Raw genomic sequence first — 23,972 nt, 5'->3', positions numbered from 1 at the left:
AAGTGAGCGAACATCTGTGTGGTGTTTAGCTGCCTGCCAGGTTAAATCACGACAATAGCAAATTTAATACAAGAGCAACAAAGGAACTAAGTTTGGATGTCATTTTACAATTCATTTTTTCTAATATGATCTCAACTCAGAAAGAGTTAGAAACCTGAAGAGGCTGCAGGCAAGCAGAAGCCCTAAGCCTTATCTGGTGCATATCGAACAGAAAACCATTTAAAAGCTTTTGCAAGAAGGTTGAACGTCTGCAGCAGCCTCAGTGATTCACTCTCCAGCTGGCCAACAGCCAAACACTGCCGCAGGAGCAAGATTAAGAGCCAGGCTGTCAGCTTCTCCCTCCAGACCCAATGGGAGCCATTCAAGGACACTGGGACTCAACCGCTTCTCCTCCGCCTCAGCCCTGCCCCTTCCTCTCTCCACTCCTCTGAGCTCCTCGGTTTTCCAAGGATGCTAGGGAAAGGACGCCGACTTGGGTAACATCAATCGACAGCAGGCATATAAGTTGTATTATCAGAGGCAGAAATCAGGAGTCATCAGATTCCACATAAAATTCCCAGCTCTGGACTCTCATGTTTACTAATCTCTATCCAACATCTGATTTCAATGTGCTGCTAACTTCTCCGGTCACTTCCAGCCTGTATTTTTCTCACTCTTCTGTGTTTCTGGACCCTCCTTTCCCTACAGTCCCATTTTCCCTCCTGCCTCCATCTGCTTCTCAGCAACCACTGCCTGAGCCCTCCTGATTTATTCCAATACATGTCACATATTCTTCCCTTCCTTCCCCTCCATGATAAATTTCCAGTATTCCCTCCTTGAAACTAAAATATTACTTTTAGAAAGGATGCAGCCAAACACACTTACTAGTAGCTGTTGCTTTCCAGTACTGCATCTCATCTTATGTTACAACCTCTTTGTGTACCAATAAAGAATGACTTTTGTCCCATGTACATAACAAACAGTACAGCCCAGGAGTGGCTCTGCAGACACCGATTCAGTGACAAGCAAATCAAATCTCCAGATGTGGGTGGCAGTCCCCCCCCATCATCTTTATTTCACATGTACTTTGTCCCCAGTCTTGGCAAACAGTGTTCTGCCCTGGGTCTGACGCTACTTCGTGGGACTTCAGTGATACTGCTTGAAACTTTATGCCTCACCTGTAAACCATGTGAAGACAGAACTTGCTCTGCATCCTCTCCTATACAGCGGTTTTCCTGTTCAACAACGACATACTTGGAGCACTAAGGCTTCCTTCAGAGAGGGAGTGAAGAAGATGCACGCTCTTTTCTGAATACTGTGTCTACTCCCAGAGAACCCGCAAACTCAACTCAAATTTAATACAAAGTCTATCATACTTTCAATATTTATTTGAAGTTGGAGGTCTCCAGCTTTGGGAGTAAGAGATCCTACGGCTGTGTCTTATCACTGCAATTTTTACTTTGGCACATTAGGCTGATTTTATTTTCTCAGTAATCTTGATTACATCTACAGCCCTGACGTAAAAGAGAAGCAGCAGAGAATGGGGCTGGCTGTGAAGGTGTCTCCTCCTTTCTGTCCAGACTGTCTTCCTTTGGTGAATGGAGTTAAATCCAGTTGGCGGCCAGTCACGAGCGGTGTTCCCCAGGGCTCAGTTTTGGGGCTAGTCTTGTTCAATACCTTTATCAATGATCTGGATGAGGGGGTTGAGTGCTCCCTCAGTAAGTTTGCAGATGACACCAAGTCTGGCGGGAGTGTTGATCTGCTCGAGGGTAGGAAGGCTCTGCAGAGGGACCTGGACAGGCTGGATCGATGGGCCGAGGCCAACTGTATGAGGTTCAACAAGGCCAAGTGCCGGGTCCTGCACTTCGGCCACAACAACCCCAGGCAACGCTACAGGCTTGGGGAAGAGTGGCTGGAAAGCTGCCCAGCAGAAGAGGTCTGGGGTGCTGGTGACAGCTGGCTGAACATGAGCCGGCAGTGTGCCCAGGTGGCCAAGGTGGCCAACAGCATCCTGGCCTGTATCAGAAATAGTGTGGCCAGCAGGAGTAGGGCGGTGATCGTGCCCCTGTACTCGGCACTGGTGAGGCCGCACCTCGAATACTGTGTTCAGTTTTGGGCCCCTCACTACAAGAAGGACATGGAGGTGCTGGAGCGTGTCCAGAGAAGGGCAACGAAGCTGGTGAAGGGTCTGGAGAAGAAGCCTTATGAGGAGCGGCTGTGGGAACTGGGACTGTTTAGCCTGGAGAAGAGGAGGCTCAGGGGAGACCTCATCGCGCTCTACAACTGCCTGAAAGGAGGTTGTAGCGAGGTGGGTGTTGGTCTCTTCTGCCAAGTAACCAGCGATAGGACAAGAGGAAATGGCCTCAAGTTGCGCCAAGGGAGGTTTAGATTGGACATTAGGAGAAATTTCTTTAGTGAAGGAGTGGTCAAGCCTTGGAACAGGCTGCCCAGGGAAGTGGTTGAGTCCCCATCCCTGGAAGTATTTAAAAGACGTGTAGATGAGGTGCTTAGGGACATGGTTTAGTGGGCATGGTGGTGTTGGGTTGACGGTTGGACTCGATGATCTTAGAGGTCTCTTCCAACCTTAACGATTCTATGATTCTATTCTATGATTCCTGCTCACCGCTAAAGTGCTGAAATACCGTGAATGCCACACAGCTTCCATACCTAACACCTTCCATACTTCCATCCCACTCCCCACCTATCTCCAGCCTGCCACCTTTTCCCTGTCAAGACTCTGATGGTCTGGAGAGTCTCAACTACTCAGCAGGAGAATAGCGCACACGTGCCGAGGCAGTGAGATCAGTGTAAGGGCAAACAGGTGTATTTTTTCCTATTAGTCATGACACTTTTTTTGACGAATGTTGCAAAGGTGTCTGCATAGTCTTAAAAACTTACGTGGTCACACCAGTTCAGCAGCTGTGAACAGCATTAGATGTATGGCAAATCACGCATGAAGGCACTTTTTTTTTTTAATGCTTTTTCTGGCCGCTGCTGAACTACAGGTGAGCTGTGTGTAAGATTTCAGTTATTACTCATGAAAACAGTGTGTCATTTTGTTTTGTTGCTTACAGCTGCAACAGATGAACTCTGTACAAGAAGACTGACCAGCAGCAGGTTTGGATTTTAGCTGCGACAAAAATTGAACAAAGTACAATTCCCTTTTCAGCCCATGTAGCCCTTTTTTTAACTGGGAAAGGAAGATTATAGGAATCTGAGAGTTGATGCGGCAAGCATGAGCGAGTTATGTGTTATCTGCATGCACAGATCATTACCTGGTATTATCTTGAAAGGACCACTCATTTTTTCTACTAGCAGAGAGAACGGAAGTAGAGGGGCTCATACCACATACTTTAGGTTGTTTTTTGCACCTAAGCATTAGCCAGTTTTTCAACGAAGAAGATCCGATGCTCCAAATCCAAGTGGAAATCCTATCCCTTTCTTTGGCAGTAACAGAGTGGCTAACTTGTTCAGGTGAAATACTGCTGTCTGGCTATGACTAGAGGTAAAAATCCCTACGTAGGTAAGCAAGCACAGAGCTTGTTGACTACATGGCCCTTCAGCCACCCTCTCTTCTCAGTGCCATACTGACAGGATTCAGGAGCACAATTTCCAGTCTCTGCCCGTGTCCCTGGTGCGGTAGGGTGAGGTGTGACAGGTGCCGGATTAGCTCCAGCTATTGGGATAGAGAAGGCACAGAGTATTCCCTACCTTACCTCCTTTTTGAGTTCTAACTTGCACCTTTACTCCCACTCACGTTCCTGAACTGCTCCTGCGGAACGAGGCAGAAGGAAACCGCAGGTGGGAAGATATAACTTCCTTGAATTCTGTACATTCAAAAAACTAAAATATTTGGTGATTTTGAGCCTCTAAAAAATGAAGACTGACAAAAATATTTATGGATTTTTATTTTCCAAGCTAATAAACCTGTAACTGTTCAGAAATTTCGTAACAAGACAAGAACACTGAACTCCAATTTCCCATTCTCCTTTTTTTCTGAGCTGAGTGACCAGAGCCAGGTGCTGATAACAGTGTCCATCAGCAGTCTGAGACAAGGCAAAGTGACAAACTAGGTCCAGGGGGCCAGTCAAGTGCAGAAGGAGATAGGACCAAAGACAGGACAGGAGACAAGCTACACCATAGCTCTGAGGGGTCCATGCAGGAGAACAGCTACCTACAGCACAGGTCCCAAGGACCAGAGGTGGGCACTACCTACAACAGGCAGGGACTAAAGGCCCTAGGCTGAGCTTAAAAGGGGCTCCTGGGTGCATGGGGTGTGGGTGGAGGTCCCAGGTGAGGCTGTTCAGGCAATTATGGCCTATTAGTGGCCTCAGGGTCCTCACACCAGGCTTCTTTGCTTTGGAGTCCTTGAACTGCTCTAAGACATGCCAGAATATCAATACAGTGCACGTTGTCCCTGTTCTTCCATCTCTTGCAACTGTGAGAAGTGCCGCGGGCCCTGGGGCGTACTGCGACCTCCATGCTTGTCAGAGAGCGCTCCTCAATAGCAATGTTTTCTGGAAACAGACATAAAGCCACTCAGGACAGCCACAAAGGTCTGTATCACAGGAAAATCTGGGTGAAAATTTTGAGGTTGGTTTGGTGTTAGAGAAGTGATCTGTCATAAATGGTTTCCAAATAGCTTTAAGCTATGCTTGGGCAAAAACCTCTTCTAAGCACAACCTATCTTAAAAAAACAAAAAATCATGGCAATTTAAGCATTTCCTGATTTTAAAGGAAACTATAACTCCAGGACTGGATATTTTAATGCCAAGTTTTGTCCTGATAAATTTTTAAATGGTTCTTTTATGAATCTGTTGAAAAATACATTTATATTGAAAACAGCAAGTGATCCTTAACTATAACATTGTAAATATGACACTGAGCTGAGGTTACAGATGGAACAATAATCTATCTCACAGAACAAAGCTTGTCAACGAAGTGGGATGAAATATTGTAACATAACCTAATTTATTATTGCCTTTTCATCCATCTTGTTATATTATGAAAGTGTCAAAGTTCAAACCTCGATATTTAATCATTTAACAGTATGTTATTCAATGCTGGAGCAAGCATTGATGGCATAACTCTCATACCAATGATATCCACAATGTTTCTCTGATACCTGTTCAATTCAGCCCTGCCTTGAGAATTGAAAAATGTTAAATTCATTAAACGGCCTGTGATCCTTTTTCTTCTTTTTTTTCTGGAACAATCTTCTGATGGCTGCCCCCAAAACATTAACACTTCTATTTCTAGTAGATCCTGGAAGATGAACAAACAATAAGGACTTTCTTGTTATGTAGTGACTCCTATTTTAAAGCACATGGCTCAATTGCTTTGGTAGTATCTCCCATGTTAAATGAGTATTTTTTGCTTAATGCCATAGTTGCTTGTACAGACTGGCCCTTCAGCTCCAGCAGCCAACAACTGGCTAATAAAAGGTTTTTATATTAAGAAAGCTGAGCTCTAAGAAAGTAAGGCTTGATCCTGAAAATACAAGTGAGAACAATTAAAATAGTTGTGATTAGCCCAAATGACCAAGTTACTCCTCACTGTTACAAGCACATATGCGGTTGTAGGTGCTTGATAAATCAGGCTGAGGCAGCTAACTATACACCTAAATTAAGAAAAATTAAGAGTCAAATAATCATCCTGCTTCTAAAAATCTCTAGTTGCTATTGTAGGGTTCAACCCTATATAAACTGCAATCGATGGGAAACTGTCCACTGATTTAATTTAATAAAATCCTTAAGTGATCATGGACGTGATCTTCATAAGCACAAAGTGCTGACCCAATTCTGCTCTCTTTGAGAGGCCCCAGTAAAGCTTCCACTGACTTCAATGCAAGGAGAGTGAGGCCAGCACTGAGTATTTTTAAAATGCAATTCCATGGTCCCTTTTTTCTTTGCACTTCAAATTGAATTTGTAAACAATCAAACCCACAAATATATAGTATGGGAAATCAATAATATAATCTTTTAATACTTAATTTTTTTTCAGAAATTGGATCTTAAAATAGGCAGTCCGTTCCCCTAAAATCACTCACTGCCTCAAAGCTGCTGTATTGCGTTCGTGGACTTAGGAAAACTCAGCAAATGATTTTGAACATTTAAAGAATTAGACTTAATTGAATACATCAAAATGTCAGAGCACACTTTATGTAAAAGAGGTCAAGTGCTACAAAAAGGTAAGCACTGTTAACTGTATTTTCTTAGCGGTGCAAATGAAGAAGAGGGAAAACGACAACATGGTTAAGTCCAACTATGAGAAAGAACTTTGATTTCCGATATTCCTTTCCATGTTCCAACACCTAGTCAATATTTTGCTCACTTTTCCTCCAAAATTCACACTGGAACTGTAGTCAGTATGGGGAAGTAAGTAAGTCACAGAATCGTATTTGGTAGCAACCTTCCATTCAGTAGATATATGTACAAATAATGAATGGCTCAGTAGTATGTAGTTTATGCATAAGAGGAGCTAAATCAGGGTTTAAGGTACACAGGCTCTGGTTTGGTTTCCATTACTTATCTACTGTGCCACCTTGGACAAGTTCGTTGACTTCCTCATCTGCTGTTTCCCCATCTGTAAAACTGTGGTAAAAGCACTCAGAAAATGGAAAGGTCAGACCAAGGGATACTATGTGATTAATATTTTCTCATTGAGGCAAGGACAATGCCTTACAAAATGTGTGCAGATCTAGAATGTAAATTCCTAAAATATACAAATAACCTCACTTTGGGTTAGAACAAAATGTTTCTCCCTCATAAAGTTAAAAGGTATCGTTGCAGAAAAAAAAAAAAAAAGATACAAATGAGTGCACAAGAGACGTTCACGGTGCTGGAAATCATGCACGACAATTAGCCGATGACCCATAGCAAAAGAATATTACTCTGGTTCCCCCTTCCTTCTTTGGGAAGTGTTAACATTATGTAGTTACAGTTAAAAATTGGCTACATTAATCAAGGCACTAAATCCTTAGTCAATGACTGTATTCCTATTTTTCAACTGATAGACTGCCTGAACGCAGATCCAGCCTTTTTACATACACCCTCTGTTACTTGTAATACTTCATAAATAACCCAACCAGCTCGTGGATTCCTTCAAGAAGAGTTTACGCTGTAAAAAGCAATGGATATTCATTCCATTATTTAACATTTTGTTTACATAAAGTCAGCTGTAACACTGGTGACCTTCAGCCCACAATAACACCTGTATTGACTACAGTAAGCTGCTTCAGACGACACTGAGTCAACGTATATTCATTTCATTATACGAGTGTTGACTAGGAGTCTTGACATGCATTCCTTAAATGCGTATGAAGATACAGTTTTGACTGATTTTTTTTTTTCTTCTTTTTTGCAAAATGCAAATAAACCCATGTGCTATCTCCCAGTATTTCTCCTAGTCAAGCCCAGGCTTCTTGTTCTCCTCCTCACGGTAATCTCCCCACAACAACGTGCCTCTCCTTCTCCTCTTCCTTCCACCCTGCCACCAACCGCTGTCACTGCTTCCCAGCACTCCTCTGAAACACTGTCCGCTTGGCTTTTGCATACAGAGCGTCCCAGCTTGCCTCTCCTTCCTCTGAATCCTTCTCAGGACTGCTGCAAAGAAATTGGTGACTTAGGGGAAGGATTACATGGATTTGCTTGGCAATTTCTTTGCTTGTCCAAATAAAGGGTGCAGACGTACAAAAATGTGACCGACTATAACTACTCCATCCGAATGCCACTTGCCTTTTAGGTTCCTAGCAGATGTCCTCTTGTAAATTTTGCAGCAGCTGTGTAAGCTTTTACTGCCCCCAAATACCCAGCTGGTGCCCCCCCCCCCAGCACAGGCAGCACATCTCTGCCTCTAACCACTTCAGTGCCCGGTTTCAGTGAGCCAGAGCAAAGTTGCCAGACTGTAAGTGGGGCAAAGGCACACCATCTGACCCTGCTGAGGGACAAGGGATAATCTTCAGGGCGAGGAAAACAGTTGGGGCTGGTAACCCCCGAGGCCATCAGAGCCGACTCACCAGAGTTCATTTGCCAAAGCGGTCCGACCGCGAGCTCTTCCTGGCAGAGCTCCTTGTATTTACACAACACTCAGCAGAGCTCTGATCCTGCACAGAGTGTTGGATGTTGCAGCAATGTAAATAAAAGTAACGCTAACAAGATACGCTGTGATTTCCATCACTTGCTTCTGGTACAGCCTTACCAAGGCACTGCCTTACTTGCTCAGTTCACGCTGACTTCTATGAACTGCAAGTAGGGTAAGATGCCATACCTGCATAGCACCCCCAATCTCAGTGCTGGTAAATTTTTCCTCCCCTGTCTTCAGCCAGTTCCAAGTCTACTGACTTGTGGTGATGCATATACCAAGGATAACGTATTAACGCTGCATTTGATGCAGAACTCATGATCACGACTATAAAACAGATGCACACGACAAGCAAATGTTATTCGAATAAGCCTTGGAAAGCGTTGCTACATATTAGAGGAGAGACTGCCATGGACCTCCACATACCATTGCCTCTTCAAACTACGTTGTAGCACAAAGTGCAGCAGGGAAATCTAAAAGGTCTACAGCATACTCATTACCTGTTGTTATTAATAACAGACTGGACAGTGAAATTACCCACTGCATTCCTACAGCAAACTTCCCCGCTCTGCAATTCTCTTTTGATGCTCTAGAGGTGGTCTCATTTGCTATTCAAATTTTAGCCTCCTCTCGGTTACAGGCAGGGCCCGCCATCTCTTGAAGTGTTTAACCACAGCGGCACCATCATATGAGTATGTGGGCATATATAAATCCCGACGGCATTCATGTACCCCTTCCTTCCTTCCTTCCTTTTCCCCTTCCTCTCCTCCCACAAAAAAGAAGGTCAAAGGAGTGTCAGAAGCTTTCTCACACTTAATGCTCTTAAGTCAGCTAATTGAATAAACATTTGTTTAACATTTGCTCCTATTTCACTAATGCACTGTGAGAATGAGAAGAATTTTATTCCCCTTCTCCCCCGTCCTCCCCCTTCCTCAGGAGTGCCACTAGCTGTTATCGCAGTGACTAATGTGCTGTATGTGGCCATTATAGTCTTCAACTCTGAAATTACACCCAGGATGAACGATAGGCTCTGCCTGTATGCTGATTGGAGTTGGATGATGATTGATTAGAAGAAAGTCAGACTACGTAGCCATGCAAAAGGAACTGCACTAAGCCACAAGCTTAAACACTACAGAGCATTTCACCAGTGGCTTCAGAGCTATTAGATGTTTTCATATGAACAACATTTCTCACATCCAGGTTTGCACATTTTATCTTTATTCTTTCAAATCCTGAAATTGCTTGGATAAGAGGGTTTTATATATATATTTATACACATTTCTAAGAGTAGCCTGAACTTTTAGGGGAAATTGAAGAGGCTTTGTGTCAAGTACAGCTAAATCCAGCCTTTCTGTATCAAACCCCTGCTAGAAAATTACTGTGCAGATGATAAGGCTGAAAGATATAATAAAAAGTGACTCTACTCAATTTACACTGCAATATTGGTATGACTGAATATTTTTCATTCAGGTGACTGATAAAATCACTAAACTGTATTGCAGATAAATAAAGGAGGCTATTGCAGATAAATAAAGGAGGCTTCTGTCAAGAATAAACACCATTAATCATGAAGTCTCATCCTCTGAGTGGCTGTGCTATGCAACTGCACAAATGCACCATCACAAGTGGCATGTGACCCAGTGCCTCCTTTCTTCCCCCGGCTCCCTGGTGACGCTGTCTTCTTAGGGAACTTTTATATTTTTTTACTGCCTTTACAACATTTAGAAGTCCTGTAATATCTTTTCCATTCAAGTTTACACGCAACTGCAACTGAAATCTAAATTTCAGTGACGGTATGTTCAGCTAAAAATTGATCCCATGAGACAAAATGAACCAATGCAGACTGTGGCTGCGCTGCTGTATATTCAGTGTTATGGTGAGAAGTCTCTATTTAAATTGGTGAAAATGAGATCTTTGTAATTTTAAAGCTGAAACAAGTAGAAAAATTTTATCAGCTCCCCAAAGTCCTCTTCCCCTTTTCTCCCAAAGCCACATTTTCTTACCGATTTCACTACTTGGATTCGCTGTTTCCAAATAGGTGCTGAGTTTCTTTTTTAACATACAAATATGAAATTTTTCAGCATCACAAATCTATCTGAGCAGAATTGATGGGCCTCCTTTCAAAAAGCAACTTACATGCCAAAACTGGACATGTGCTGAAAGAAATTGTTACCCAGCAAAAGCACAGTCACACAAAAAGAAAACCAGACAACTTAGGTAACCTTTTTGTAACCTGTTTTAGAGCAAGTGATGATTCAATAGTGGCCATGTTATTAAGCGGGAATGAAGCAGTGCCCTACACACTAATGAGGTTAAAAAATGTAGTGAGGTCTTCATGTTAAAGGCACTTAGCAAGCAGTTTGCTTGGCAAAGACCAACTGTGTGTTGGAGCAGAGGACTAATCACACAGGCAGGAATCAAATCGACTGGAAGAATTAGGAGACTTGCGGCCCCGAGGAATGTAATTCATGCAGAAAAGCAGTTGTCAGAGCGAGGCCAGGGAACTGTGTGGGAAGAAAGCAAAATAAACAGTTCAACAAAGAAAACAAAGACGCTCAAATAGTGGCTTTTCTAATGCTTGAGTACACTGAAACTTCAGTGGGTGCATATGACAAAAACCTCATCAAAGACGACCTCTATACAAGCAATACACCGGTGAATGGTGCACTGGTTCAAAAACACTCAAAAAATGCCTGAAGGTCTTTAAAAAATAACCTTGAAGTCCTTATGCACAACAAAGTGCACATACGTACGTGTATGCATGACTGGGAGAAGAAGAAAAACATCCAGATAGTACAAAGCTAAGTAGAGAGTTGAAATGGTTTCTACAGTTACTCCTGATTTCTCTCTCTACCGTTCACAGATCAGAAGAGGATGCAGCCTGCATGCAAAGAGCACTCCTGCCTATGTGCAGCAATACTCTCGGTGGAAAAACGGCATTGCTAATTGGGATCCACTCCCGCAGCATGAGGACCAGATTATTGCATCCACCAGGGGGATTACCTGACAAGAAAGAAGAGCTTAAGGCTGGTCCTAAACCTCAACAAAACTCATGTGGTATTCACAGGAAGTTTTTCTTGTGATGGTATGACCCGTGGCAGTAAAGTCAAACTTCGAAATCAACTGATAAATGCATTTCACAAATACTCTGTTCTCTCAAAAACCAGTATTTTCAACTAAAGGGTTTTTACTCTCATAATTTAATGTTTTTAAATTTTTAGAGAATGAAGCTTTTAGCACTTTTAGTACTTAAGTACTTCTCTCCTCATTTCATTCATTCACTGATGATTTTTCGAAGCCCTCCCTACCTTGCACTTGAGAATGCCATGCTCACTATTGTTTCAGCAAATTTCAGCTTCTCTTCTTCCCTTAACTCCTTCCTCCCACTAAGGCAGGCATTCCTTCTCCTGGCAAAGCACCCGAAAAGCCTCTCACAATACCTCAAACGAACACGCTTCAATGTCTTTTCTGTGATACCAAGAAACACTCTTCTTCCAAATTCAAAACCAAAGCAAAACAAACCCCTCAGCTTCCATTTCCAGTGCCTGCTGTAAGCCACATTCACAACTGAGATTTGGGGGAAGAGAGAAAGCTTTTCCTCAATTCTAATTTTATATGCTAAAATAAGATCTTAACTGTTTAAAACAAAAGCAAGTTGGCAATAACAAAAGACAAATTCAGTGACTGAATGTCTCTCCTATTGCATTTGCTACCTGAATTTGGTTGTGAAGGGAACATTTGACTAAAATTTTAACTTTAAAGGACTACAGTCCTGACAGAAACAGTGATGTGAAGGTTCAGCATTAATAATTTCTGTTGAGGTATGGCTGGATTTGCTTCCATCTCAGTATTAACATTAGCAGACAGCCCAAAATTGATATTCACAAGGACTAGTGACTATTACTGAACAGAGAGAGTACTAGCTAGAATTTCTCACCTAACACTACTACTTGCTGCAGAAAAAAAAAATTGTATAGATGTACAGAAATTTCTGTATAAAATTTTATGTATATATATTTCTGTATAAAATACACAGATTATTTTCTGAAATGCCTCCACCCCACCCCCCCAAGACAAATCCATGATTTGGGGAAGAAAAGCCATTTTGAGAGTGCACCTCAGTGACAGTACCAGGTGTACAGTACACGTGTATGCTGTACCCAGGACTGCAAGAAGGAGTGACCCTATGAAAACACAACAGCTTCTGAGCTTCTCCCATCCTCCAAGCACCACCACAGATAGCAGGGGAGCCAGGGATCAGCACCAACATCCACGAGAGCTGTAGGATACACAGGTATATGAAGCACAACTTATATCAAAGGTGAATGCTGCTAAGTTAGGAGGCGGGAAGAAAGATATTCTTCTAACAGTCACTCCTCATATTTTCTCTCCCAGTATCGAAGGTCCAGGTGTCGGAGCTGGCTGGGGTGCAATCAAATCAGAGTGGGAAAACACTCGGTGCTCATGTTGGGCTAAGAAGTTTTGTCTCAGCCAGGCCAGCTTCTTTATTTGATCCTGCAAGCCCCGAAAGCCATCGTAGTGCTACGTAATCTGCACTACAAGTCGGTTCTCACAAGTGGTGAATATATAATGGCTAGAACACCATAGCCATCAGGAGAAACAAGAGATAAAGGCTTCACACTGCTGTTCTTGCTCTATTTGTGTGCAAAACTGGAGTTAAAAAAGCATTTCTTGGGCAAAGCTGTAACTTTGAACAACTTCAAGAACCAGAAATGCGTAGAGACACCACTTGTAATATGACTGCAAGGGGAAATACGTGAAAAACAAGCACTAAGTGTAAAGCAAATGAACGTTCTGGCTGCACATTTTTTAGAAAAGTAGTAAATTCAGTTTTGTAGTCTTTGAGGTAAATGCACTACCTATATGCTGGAAGCATTATTAGTTCCCTAAACAGAGCAGGTAGCTAGGCGTGCACATGAAAACCCCAAGGGGAACAAATTGGCCAACTCGAGACACACCTGCACCAGCAGGACGACCTACACATTTGCTCCCTCAGCACCTCTGCAATTCCATCTAATCACAGGAGTAGAAACATAGTTCCCAGAAAAGGTGTCAGGATGGAAGCCTGACATCCGAGGAACGAGTACAGCAAACCAAGACAGAGGCAGCTACGCAAGCTTTCTTGGGTGCTGTCTTGATGATGTACGCTGATAGTGATCTTCCAGGGTGAAGCAGAGAACACCTGATTGCCCCTGGTCATTCAGCTCCTGCCCTCCCCGCCAAATCTGTCTACAATATTGTTAAATGGGGCTATTTGCGTTGGTGGCCTCTATAAACTGGACTATACTATCAATCTTTTCTTCCACAGGCCGGTGGAAAAGGCATGATAAATCTAGGCTGAATTTCAACAAGAGATACAGGACTGAAAGATGTGTATCTTTAAAGAGATAGCCACTTAAATCTGATATGTTTAGAAATTCTCCCTCATGCGAAATACTCCCTAATTTTCTGTTGATCCTTAACACCAATGGTCACAGCACCCCATAAATAATGCTTTCAAGAAGAGGATAGGTCAGTTCGTTCCTTCAAAAGCTTTGTATTCCTGGCTCACGGGCTTCAGAATGTTTTGCCTCTGTGTACAACCACTGTGGGGTCTCCAGAAAATCACCAACATCCCTATAAAGTTGACTATAAATGCAGTCATAATCTATTGTAGGTTCAGACCTACACATTCAGTGCTGGAAGGGACTAAGCAATATATTCTTGCCTGGTCTTTAATGGCAACTTCATAGGGCCCAGCTTCAGTGAAAAGCTGCTTCTAAAGTAAGGCCCCAAGTCCTTCCTTGGTCATTTAAAGCATCCTAACAGCAAAAATCAAACAGCATAACATTTTTCTTTAAATCGTTTCCTCTATTAATCGATAACATCAGTCACAAATGTTGGCCCAGCCTACCCTGAGGCACATAGATAAAACACCCATTGAGCACATTCCTTTGGGTGGAATTAGGGTCTTGTCTTTTTTTTTCCTAGCTTCCTATAATAGAGAATATGCAAGGGATGGCTAGTTAGTCTCGTACATCTCAGAAGCACAGCTGACACCAGCTCGAGAGCCTGCTTTTTGTTAAAAATATGCAAACAAATATAGACATATACATTTATATAAAAAATATAGTGGGTTGAGTAAGGGGTGACAAAAAGAGAAACAAGGTGTTATTTAACTTCTGGTTCGTTCTTCCCTTGGGGAAAAAAGTCTGAACTAAATTCAATCCATACTCCAAGATTATAGGACATGATGTCTTTGTTGGGGGAGGAGAGAGTCTAAGTCAGGTAAAGATTGCATGAGAGTCTGATGAAGATGCTCTGTGCTCCTACACTGCAGATGTACTCATTGCTCGCATTTCTTCCAGTTTATACCTACTCTCGCTTTAGGGACTTCCAATTCACAACACAGAAATCTCACCAGTATACTTTAAAAAAAGAAAGCAAAAAAAGAGAAAGAAAGAAAGAATGCTAAGACTGTAACATTTCAGTTCTCTTTGAAGCAAGATTTAACACGAGTGGAAGAATTGTACTGAAAAAAAAAGAGTCTGTCACAGTCCAGTACCTCACAGGCCACTGCAACAAGTTTGACAGCAGCCTCTATAGAGTTGGCTTGCTTCTGGTTCACTGCACGTGAATACCACAGTCAATATCTGCTCACTCGACTAATACTGCTGACTACAGCACAAAGAACACAGGAATTTTGTCCAAGAAACCACAGGCTCAGAGCCTCTGAATGTGCACTATATTTAGAGCTTGCATTCTTTGCAGCTGATAACAGAATGAGATAATAGAAATTTCAAGCAACAGAACTCTAGCACTGCAGCTATCCTATGTATTTTTGGTTAAATGTTAAATTAAGGTAATGATCCACGTTTTCAATGTTTTTGCCCATAAATATTTTTCCTACTTGTTTTGTTCACATTTTCCCCCTAATTTTCCATCTTTCTTGGACTCTGTGTAGCTCCTTCCATTAGTTTTAACTGTAAAGATCTAGAATTACTCAGTCCATGATAAATGCTAGCAAAGATATTCACCCTATTATGTAAAGAGGATGCATGCACACACAGACACACACACAAATACGCATACTTGCATACACATCCGCACACAGGGAGCACCCCAAAAGCTCGAAGCCATGCCTAGTTATTCCTCAGTCTACAGAAAAATGTTACGTACAACACGGTGTCCCGAGGCATGACTTTGCTGGCCATTCATTTTGCTTCCATCATCTCTTAATTCATGCTGCTTTGAAAGCCTGCCTTAGGGAACCACTTCTCACTGGCAGCCGAGAATTCATCTAAGCACTGTTAACTGCCCAGATGGGGTAAATCAGCTAAGTGGCAGTGCTGTCCAGTGCCGATAGATACCTTACTGCCGATAAACCTAGGAACTGTTTCTTTGCTACAACATAATCCGTACAAACCTCTTTAAGAATCCCTTTCACTGGACTGGGCCCCACCAGACGAACCTGCCTCTCACGTGGGGCATAGGCAACCGATTCCCTTTAGCCCAGCAGAGGAGCGTTCCCAAGGACCACCGAGGGCTTTCTCCTCTTTTTCCTCCCTCCGCGTCGCCCCGGGAAGTTGCCCTGCGAGTTGTTGCTACTACCTAGTGACCGTATCACGAGAGGTGGTCAGCCAGCAGCCAGCCAGTGGAAGCATGCCTTTCTCATTCAGGCTGGGGGCTGCTGCCTCTTGAGCGCTTTTCTCGACATAAAAAAAATGAACGGAAGATTTGGGGGAAGTTTCTACCAAAGGATTTTTAACAAAACAAACCATTGCTTTTTACAAGCTTTTCCTTCTACATTAAAAACCTCACCAAAATTTTCCTCTCATTTCCATTGCTGTAACTCCTCCAACCATCCCAAAATCAAGCTGGCTGTACGAGAAGAACAAAGAGCCTCTGTTAACGCAATATTTATCTGCTGCTATTGTTTCTCCTTTATAAATCTGTAGTTCCTTGGCATTACAATTAGCTACTCCAGAGAAAATGATTATGTCACAAAGTATTATCCGCCACAGAAACAGATGAATGATGTGAACCAAATGTAATCTGGTGCGCTTAGAGGCAATTCTGTTGACTTTCATGCAAATGTGCTTGCTAAAAATGGGGATGATTTTTAGCAGTGAATCCTTATTTGATCTAGAATTTATTTGCCAGCAGAAATGAACTTTTAAATAAGATATTCTTCCTAGGAGGAAGAGAACGAATCTCTGAGAAGTGTAAGAGTTGAATTGAGTATGCAGAAACTTTTGACTACAGCTTACCTAAACAAATCAACATAACTAAACTTATGTAAAAGCTACATTCAGAAATATTTACCTATTTTTTACCTACATTTTTACCTACTTTTTTTCCTTTCGAGCATCTCAGAATCAAAAATTTAAGAGAATCACATATCCTTTTTTTTCTGCAATTCGATATATGCCACCAATAATTTGCTTTCCAAACTTATCCCTGTTTCAGACAGTTTTTAAAACCACGGTCTGTTTCTGAAGCTACTCTGCAAGTGTGCTTGCAAAGGAGAATTTATGATCTGCAAGTCTTAAGGTAAATATTACTAAACAAGTACCAACAGCTAAACAAAACACTGATTCACCATTTTAAATGATGCAACACTATATACCGAGTGAGAGATCGCAGTTCTGGTCTAGACTCAGGCTTCCTCTTCCCTGCTTTGTAAAAGGCCTGGCACCGAATAAAAACAATCTGCTGAAGTTTATGTGCGGGCATCTGGCCCTGCTATTTTACTTCTGTGAATTACCACTGCCGCACTGCTCTGTCACTAAGAAAAAGAGGCATGTATGTTGCTTGCAGAGCCTACGACACATATATCCATGGCATATTTACAGTTGGATTCACTGATCTTAAAGGTCTTTTCCAACCTAAATGATTCTATGACTCTATGATATAACAAACTCTGATCAACCTTAAAGAGTCACCAGACTATGCTGGTTCCTTCTCAGAGACTCACTATAAAAATCCTCTAAGCTATTAGCAGCTGCTTATTCTCGATGCTGCACTTCTCCACTGCCAGTCACAGATTTCTTGGGGTGCGTCCCATTTAATACAAGATTTCTCCCTGCTTACAGAAAATACTTTCATGGATGATTTTGGAAAGCTGTAACTACAGTCATCTTTTTATGTCCCAAGAGCTTCCCAGTCTTTCTTCTTCAATGGCTCCTGGCTAAACCATAAAACCCATTCCAAGCCTTAAAGTAATTAAAGCCAATTCAACGAGTAATGTTTTTCATACTGGGTGGGGCTCTCCTTCCCACTGTGAAATGATCAATGAATGCTCTGACAAGCTGATGGACTCCTTGCCAAGTCTCCAGCTTAGAGGTACACGGAGGTAAAGCAGCAGGTAAAAGATTTAAGAGGTTTAATCACTAAGATTTTTAAAAGAAATAAGAGCTTAGGAATGAAAGCTCAAAGGAAAAATCAAAATGTCAGTGATGGGGCTGGGAAAACCTAAACGTCCTATCAAACGCATGGCAAGCAGTTTCTCTCATACAATCAAGGATATTTTGCAGTGCCAACACTTTAATCTTCTCGCATTTGGACATCCCCCATTGTACTGCATGGTCCAAAATCAGAGGCTGATGAAAGCTGAGCGTCTGGGCCTGACTTTCCTTTCCTTTTCACCCTTGTATAACTGATGTCTGTATAAATTAGATATGAAATAACATATCCAAGAATCGGACTCTCTTTTTATCAACTTGAAGCTGACTGCAAGCAAAACACATGCTTTGCTTTAGTACCGGTGCATTCACACAGTTCAAAATACCTGTTCAAGGTATTTGTGTTAGGCATATGCACACTGATCTGCATGTGCCTCATTTCAGGGCATAAGACTGCCAAACTCAGATGCCGCTAGCCTCTATCAGCAGTTAGAAAAAAAGGAGCTTGGAGCATCATTGATCCTAGGAAGCTACAAGACAGCAGCTTTATTTACCTTGCAGCTTCCTCCTTGCCAGGGCAGCCTCCCCCTGGCCGTAAGCATATGGGTAACATCAGTGCACCTTTGCTTAGATTTACCTGCTCACGCTCCCTTACTCACAGTCCAGGGCTAACGTAAAATGGGACGGCAAGAGAAAAGGAGATGGAGACTAAATGGATGAATGTTTTGGGAATGCGCATGGTGTATCTTGTAGGACGTTCAGCCCCGAAACTTCAACTTTCTCTTAGCCTCCTACGACGTGTCCATTAACCGCTCTGAGACGTACACAGGCCACCACCCTGGAGCCACTCCTGATATTGCCACCTGGCAGTTGTCCCCTGCCCCACCTCTGCAGGAGCCTGCTTCCTTCACAGCCACGTTAACAGCGCCTGGAAATACCAGGTGAGGTCACCTTCAAAGGCTGTCCAGCCCGACTTTGTAATGAAGCAGATTGGGAGCAACCTATTAACATAATTCGGTAAAGGTGTGGGAACCAATGGATGACCAAGAATTGTAACTTCCTAAATCGCTGTGGTTAAATCTGTCAGTAGAAGTTTGCCTCTGCCTTAGGAGCTTTTTTTTTTAAATTAGTAAATAAAAACTCTCATTCTGGTTAAGTCAGATTTTAAAAGTTGTGGGACCATAAAGTTATTTACACTTGCACTGTCATAAAAATAGTCAAGACACTCTTATTCTTCCTCTGCTCACTGTTAACAACTATCATTCCAACAAAGCCAACGTCAACAAAGACATCGGGCGACTGGAAGAGTTAGCCGATAGCAAAAATTTATGATTTGGTTCTTGAGGAGTAAAATAAAATAGCATGCTCAAAGTATTAATTTATGTCCAAATAAATGCCCTCATCAGCTGCATGATTTTGAATCACTGCACACCGACCTGAAAAGGCGTCACGCTCTATTGGATGGCCTAGCAAAAAATATCAAGGACCAAAACATAGTTTAGCTTCAGTTTCTCCTTTAGTACATTACTTTAGAAATCAATTCTGAAAATTAAGAAAGAGCTAGACAAAAACAACAACAAAGAAAAACAAAGCAAGAAGTGGGATTACTGAAGCCGTGCTTCTTTTGGTATGTTTTAATCAGATGATGTTTAACAAGTAATTTAACTTGCTAGTTCAATGAAAAGTAGCGAAACTGAATTATAGTTTACTGGAATACTTTTTAAAACTAAGATTCATGCCTTGAATTTGAAAAAAAAAAAAAGGAAAATACAAGCTCCAGCTCCAATTACACTGTTCATATGTTGCCGCTAAAGAACAACTTAAGTTTCATACATCTTCCCTGAAGTATGAACTGAAGATGTACTGTAGAAATTCCAGGATAACTACACAGTCCTAACAAACAGGTTTTGGTAACACAAAGTGACACATTTCAGTACATATTCATAAGGGTTGGGGGTTATTATTGGGCTGTAATTGCAGTTGTTCTAACACCTAATAAGCCATGGCTGGAAAAACAAAGGCAGGTTAATTTGTGATTTCCTCTACTCATTCAGAGGCAAATTAAGTGTCAAACAGCTAATACAGAACATATTTCATTTTATGAGATTTTAATTTAATTCTGCACCATATCGTTGATGCCTTAATGTAGGGTGGTTTATCTAAGAAGAAGAGCAATTTATAAACCTCTTTCAATTGAAATCTTTAATGATAGGATACGATAGCATAATTACAGCAATGCCTGCTAGTCCTACTATACATAAGCATCTGTCAGCAATTCCATCATAAACATAAACCCTTATTTTAGGGGTTTATAACTCAGTTATAAAATTTGGCTCCAGGCTGAAATTTGGGATACAACAGTTCTTCCCATCAGCAATTAAACTACAAGAATTATACATATAAATACATATACATCTTTAGAGCTGAAAGTACGTAAAAGCCCTGTAACACCTTAAAAATTCCTCCTTTCTTTTTTTTTTCACTTGGCCATTGTTCAAAATTATGTGCACATGTTGTAGGTATCATGCAGACAAGGCCCTCTCCACATTTTTTCTCCACTTCTATTATACCTAAACTAATTCCACTAAGGCTTGACAGGTTCTGGAACACATTTCTAGGAGCTTGGATAACTGGAATGATGCCAATTTTTTGCTCTTTTTTTTATTTATATTTCCCACCACCACCACATTTGAGAGTATTATGAAGCTGAAGTGAAAACCACTCATACGATAAAGTCATTGATGAAGCTGTGGATAAACATTTGTATCCTGACTGGTGTTCTTGCCATTTTCTCTCAGAATTCTCAAATAACTTCTCAGACCCAGTTCTTTCTTCTTTTTTTTTTTTTTTAATGGGTGTTAGGACAGCAGCTCAAGTAATGGCTCCAAACGATTCCAAATCTAACAATCCTAAGTGATATTCACACCAGGCTCTGTAAAACTTGCAAGAAAACTGCTGGGTGTCTACCTCATACATACATTAAAACGTATTCCTGAAAACTGCAAAAGCATGACAAACCCTAACATCTACAAAAAAGCTATTGGAGTCCAACAGATTTTTTTTTTTTTTAAGTTGGTTAATTGCGTATTTACATTTAATAACACTGACCGCAACGGCTCCAAGGGTCCACTACAGCTCATCATTCCAGTGGCGACACAAACCAAATGCACAAAAGAATCGACAGAAGTTAATGGAAAAACAAACGGCTGCTATCAAGGAAATTTTCATTTTAAAGCTTGGGCTGATAGCAGAGTGTGTTTCTTCCTCGTCTCTAACAAGCCTTCACAGGGCCCGGACTGAGTCACCGCTGCACCGCGGGGTATGGCGGGGAGCGGGGGCGCGCACCTTTCCATAGAAGCAGCTTCGATTTCGGCATCAGAAGGGACTACCGCTGAATGAGGCACGAAGCAGGCATTTTCAACATCTCTTGGTGCTCTTACAGAAACCCTGGCATTTTTAACAGTGTAGGCTGCTAGTCCCGATTTCCCACTGTCACTCAAAGCGGGCAACGGTGGTCTACCCACCCAAAAGCCCTGCCTGTGGGCGCAGGGTGTCACGGTATGGGCTGGGTTCATGGGGCTCAGGCTCCGGAGAAGGCTCAGCGCAGCAAGCACAGCCAGGCAGGGTCCCATATGGCACGGGATCCAGAAGCCTCCGCGAAGGCTCACAGGCGGAATCCAGGTTTTGGATGACGGTCCTCTGCTGATGCAGGTTAAAACACTTCCTGGGGCTCCCTACCCTGCCTGCCTCGCACCGAAGACAAAGGCAAATTCCCCACTAGCTTCAGAAGGAGCAGGATCGTCCCCCCAGCTCCCAAAAACATCCAGGCAGAATATTCACTGCACTGCAAAATCTAGGATGACCATGTAATGACTCTGTCTGAGCCTGGCACCTTCAGCTTACAACGGTTTTTAGCAGCAAATTTAAGTGTGTATTTGAGTATATTATATGATGTGCTTGACTGTGGTGTAAATAGTGATGCATCAGAAGAAATCTGAGGAATAAATCACAAGTTTCTGTACTCTCTCTTTCTATAAATACCCACTTTTCCTCTAATGCCCAAGAAGACTGCAACGCAGATTTATTACTTACCTCCAGGCAAATTTGCTCTGAAATTACAATTCAGTAATAGAAGACTGACCCAAAAAACCTGTTAGTAAAATATTGTCTGTGTACTTGGGCATGTAGTTAGGATTGTTAATATCAATTAATTCTGCTCACAGAGGAGGACTTGTTTTAAAACAACTTCATTTTTCTTCTGCATATATGTAATTACACAGCTGTAACTAATAGCCATAGCAAAGCAATCTGCCATCTAAACAACTAGCATTATTCTTCAAAGTATTACTTGTGCTTTTCTTCTTGTATTTTCTCAGTATGAGGGGTGATTAGTAGATATGATTAAATGTATATATCAAGCCTTTTAGCGAAGTACCAAGCCCTGCTTTTCGGCTCAATTTTTAATGGTACATAGCAGTTTTCTGGACACAACAACTATCTTATTCTGCAATGCTGATATCTGTCTCCCCATATAGAATAAGATAGTATTTATTTCTACAGGATTTAACCACTACCACCCTTTTCTAATGCACGTTATCACTGTTATTCATTTCTTTTATCTTTGTGTAAACCATGTGCTCTATCACATTTGCCATTTTGTTTGGGTGACATTCCCATCAATCAACCGATTGCCTGTGCATGCACACAACAGGGACTATGAAAATTTACCAAAAATTTCATTAAGCTTCATAGCAGTCACTGCAATAAAAAAAACCTTTGGCACGAGAGGGAATTTTAGCTATGAAGAATCTCAAGCCTAATACAGACAAAATACATGTTTTGTCTGGCTGTATTTCACGGGTTCAGCACTTTTTAATTTAGTATTTATAGAACAACAGCACACAGAAAAATGTCAGCAAAACATATAGGTAACACTTGCCAGCCACCTATTATAACAGGAATTCTTCAGGCACCAGCCTGGGTTTTGCTTCACAAACAGATAACCTCGACGCTTTCCAAAAGTAAATCTCGTTCTCCGGCAAGACTGGCAAAGCGCTCCAGGTGCATGGCTTTAAGCATTGCAAAGGTTCATATACTTGCCCGTTCTTCCAGGCAGCTGAAGCGAGGGGAAATACTGAATACTCACACATGTAGAGGAGGAATGGGAGATGGTTCGTAATGGTAGCGTCCCTCATGATGTCTCGCATCAATTGGTACAGGAGGATGGAATGCTGGAAAGAGGTGAGGCGGATCTGAAAAAACAAGCGAGGTTCCTGGATCTGAGTATCTCCAACGACTCTTAAAAACAACATTCATAAAGATGGAACAGATATTGAAAAGCATGTGTCAACAGCGCTATGACTTACGGGTTGCATTCTCCTTCCTGCTGCAGTCAGTCAGGTCTGTCTGAGAGAAGAATTTGGCCCACAGTGCTTGCATGAATATGTACTTACTAATTTTAATATTCTCTTTTTATAGCTTAAATGGAAAGGGACATAAAGAAGTCTTTAATAAATAATTGTGTGCCCATATGTGAAGTGTCAGATCAAAAGGACCATCCTTTCATAAGCATTCCTGATTTATTTATTTTTTATTAAAACAAGAAAAAAAAATCATCACAGGACGAAAAGCCTAACCAGGGAATACAATACCATAAAAAAAGTATAACCTCAGAAACGTACACGCAATCCTACAACAGAAAGCAAAACTGAAGCGGCATGCTAAGAAACCACTATTTGGAGTAAATCAGACAATGGAGTTAAAAGGGAAATGCAATTGAGAAAGGCCGTACGAAAGATGCTTAACTGAGTCATACTGATGGCCACATCCAGAGGAATGTGCCTGAGGATAGGGAGACTCATTTCATACACCACTTTTAAAAAGGAAGGGTGCTTTCTTTGTCCCCATGGCTGGGGACCCGGGGACTCACGGCTGCAGTAAGCTCCCCTGCCCCGTCTCCTCCAAGGCTTTCGCAGGACAGGGGTTTTTGCAGCTGCCAGGGCTCCGTTCCCCGCTGTTTCCAGAGAGCCTCGGCGACGAGGCTGACAAAAGGGGGAATGCGTCCCCGCCGCCCCCACTGGCTCTGCCCTGAGGGGCCAAGCGCAAGCCCACCCCGCAGCTCCCCACCGCTTCTGCAGCAGGATTGCCTCCCAGCTTTGGAGGACACAATGCACACGGACCACAGCTCTCCGCACCAGCAGACCAGTGCGATTTGTGTGCCTAAAGGAGGTTATTGCCAACCATGCAGCTCACCACTGCCTCCCAAATGCTCAAAATTCAAACGAGATGCTGAGCATCTCCAACGGCATGAAATAAACTGATCCTGCCCAATTACTACCCGATTGCCACTTTGGTGAAGTCATGTGTTTATCCGACACCAAAAGCTGAGAAGTACAGACATTAGGTCATGTCATGGATTTACTAAAATGCTTCCAGAAAGAAAGAAAACTTTAATTATGCACTGGCAGTAAAACTAAGCCTATTTCAGCTTTGCCTGCTGACTCTTGA

At 42.1% G+C, this 23,972-nt stretch overlaps 1 protein-coding gene across 1 annotated transcript in view; it reads right to left on the bottom strand.

Annotated features, from left to right (window-relative positions):
• The window catches only part of GLI3 (GLI family zinc finger 3), a 211,960-nt gene that overhangs the window by 72,079 nt on the left and 115,909 nt on the right, over positions 1 to 23,972 (bottom strand). Inside the window, exon 4 of the mRNA XM_075142959.1 lies at positions 22,612 to 22,717. Within this exon, the coding sequence (XP_074999060.1) occupies positions 22,612 to 22,717 (106 nt within the window). The remainder of the gene's footprint in view (positions 1 to 22,611; positions 22,718 to 23,972) is intronic.

This window comes from Calonectris borealis, chromosome 2 (assembly GCF_964195595.1).
Source record: "Calonectris borealis chromosome 2, bCalBor7.hap1.2, whole genome shotgun sequence".
Taxonomy (NCBI): Eukaryota; Metazoa; Chordata; class Aves; order Procellariiformes; family Procellariidae; genus Calonectris; species Calonectris borealis.
The sequence above is the reverse complement of the archived record's forward strand: the minus strand, read 5'-3'. Positions and strand labels throughout refer to the sequence as shown.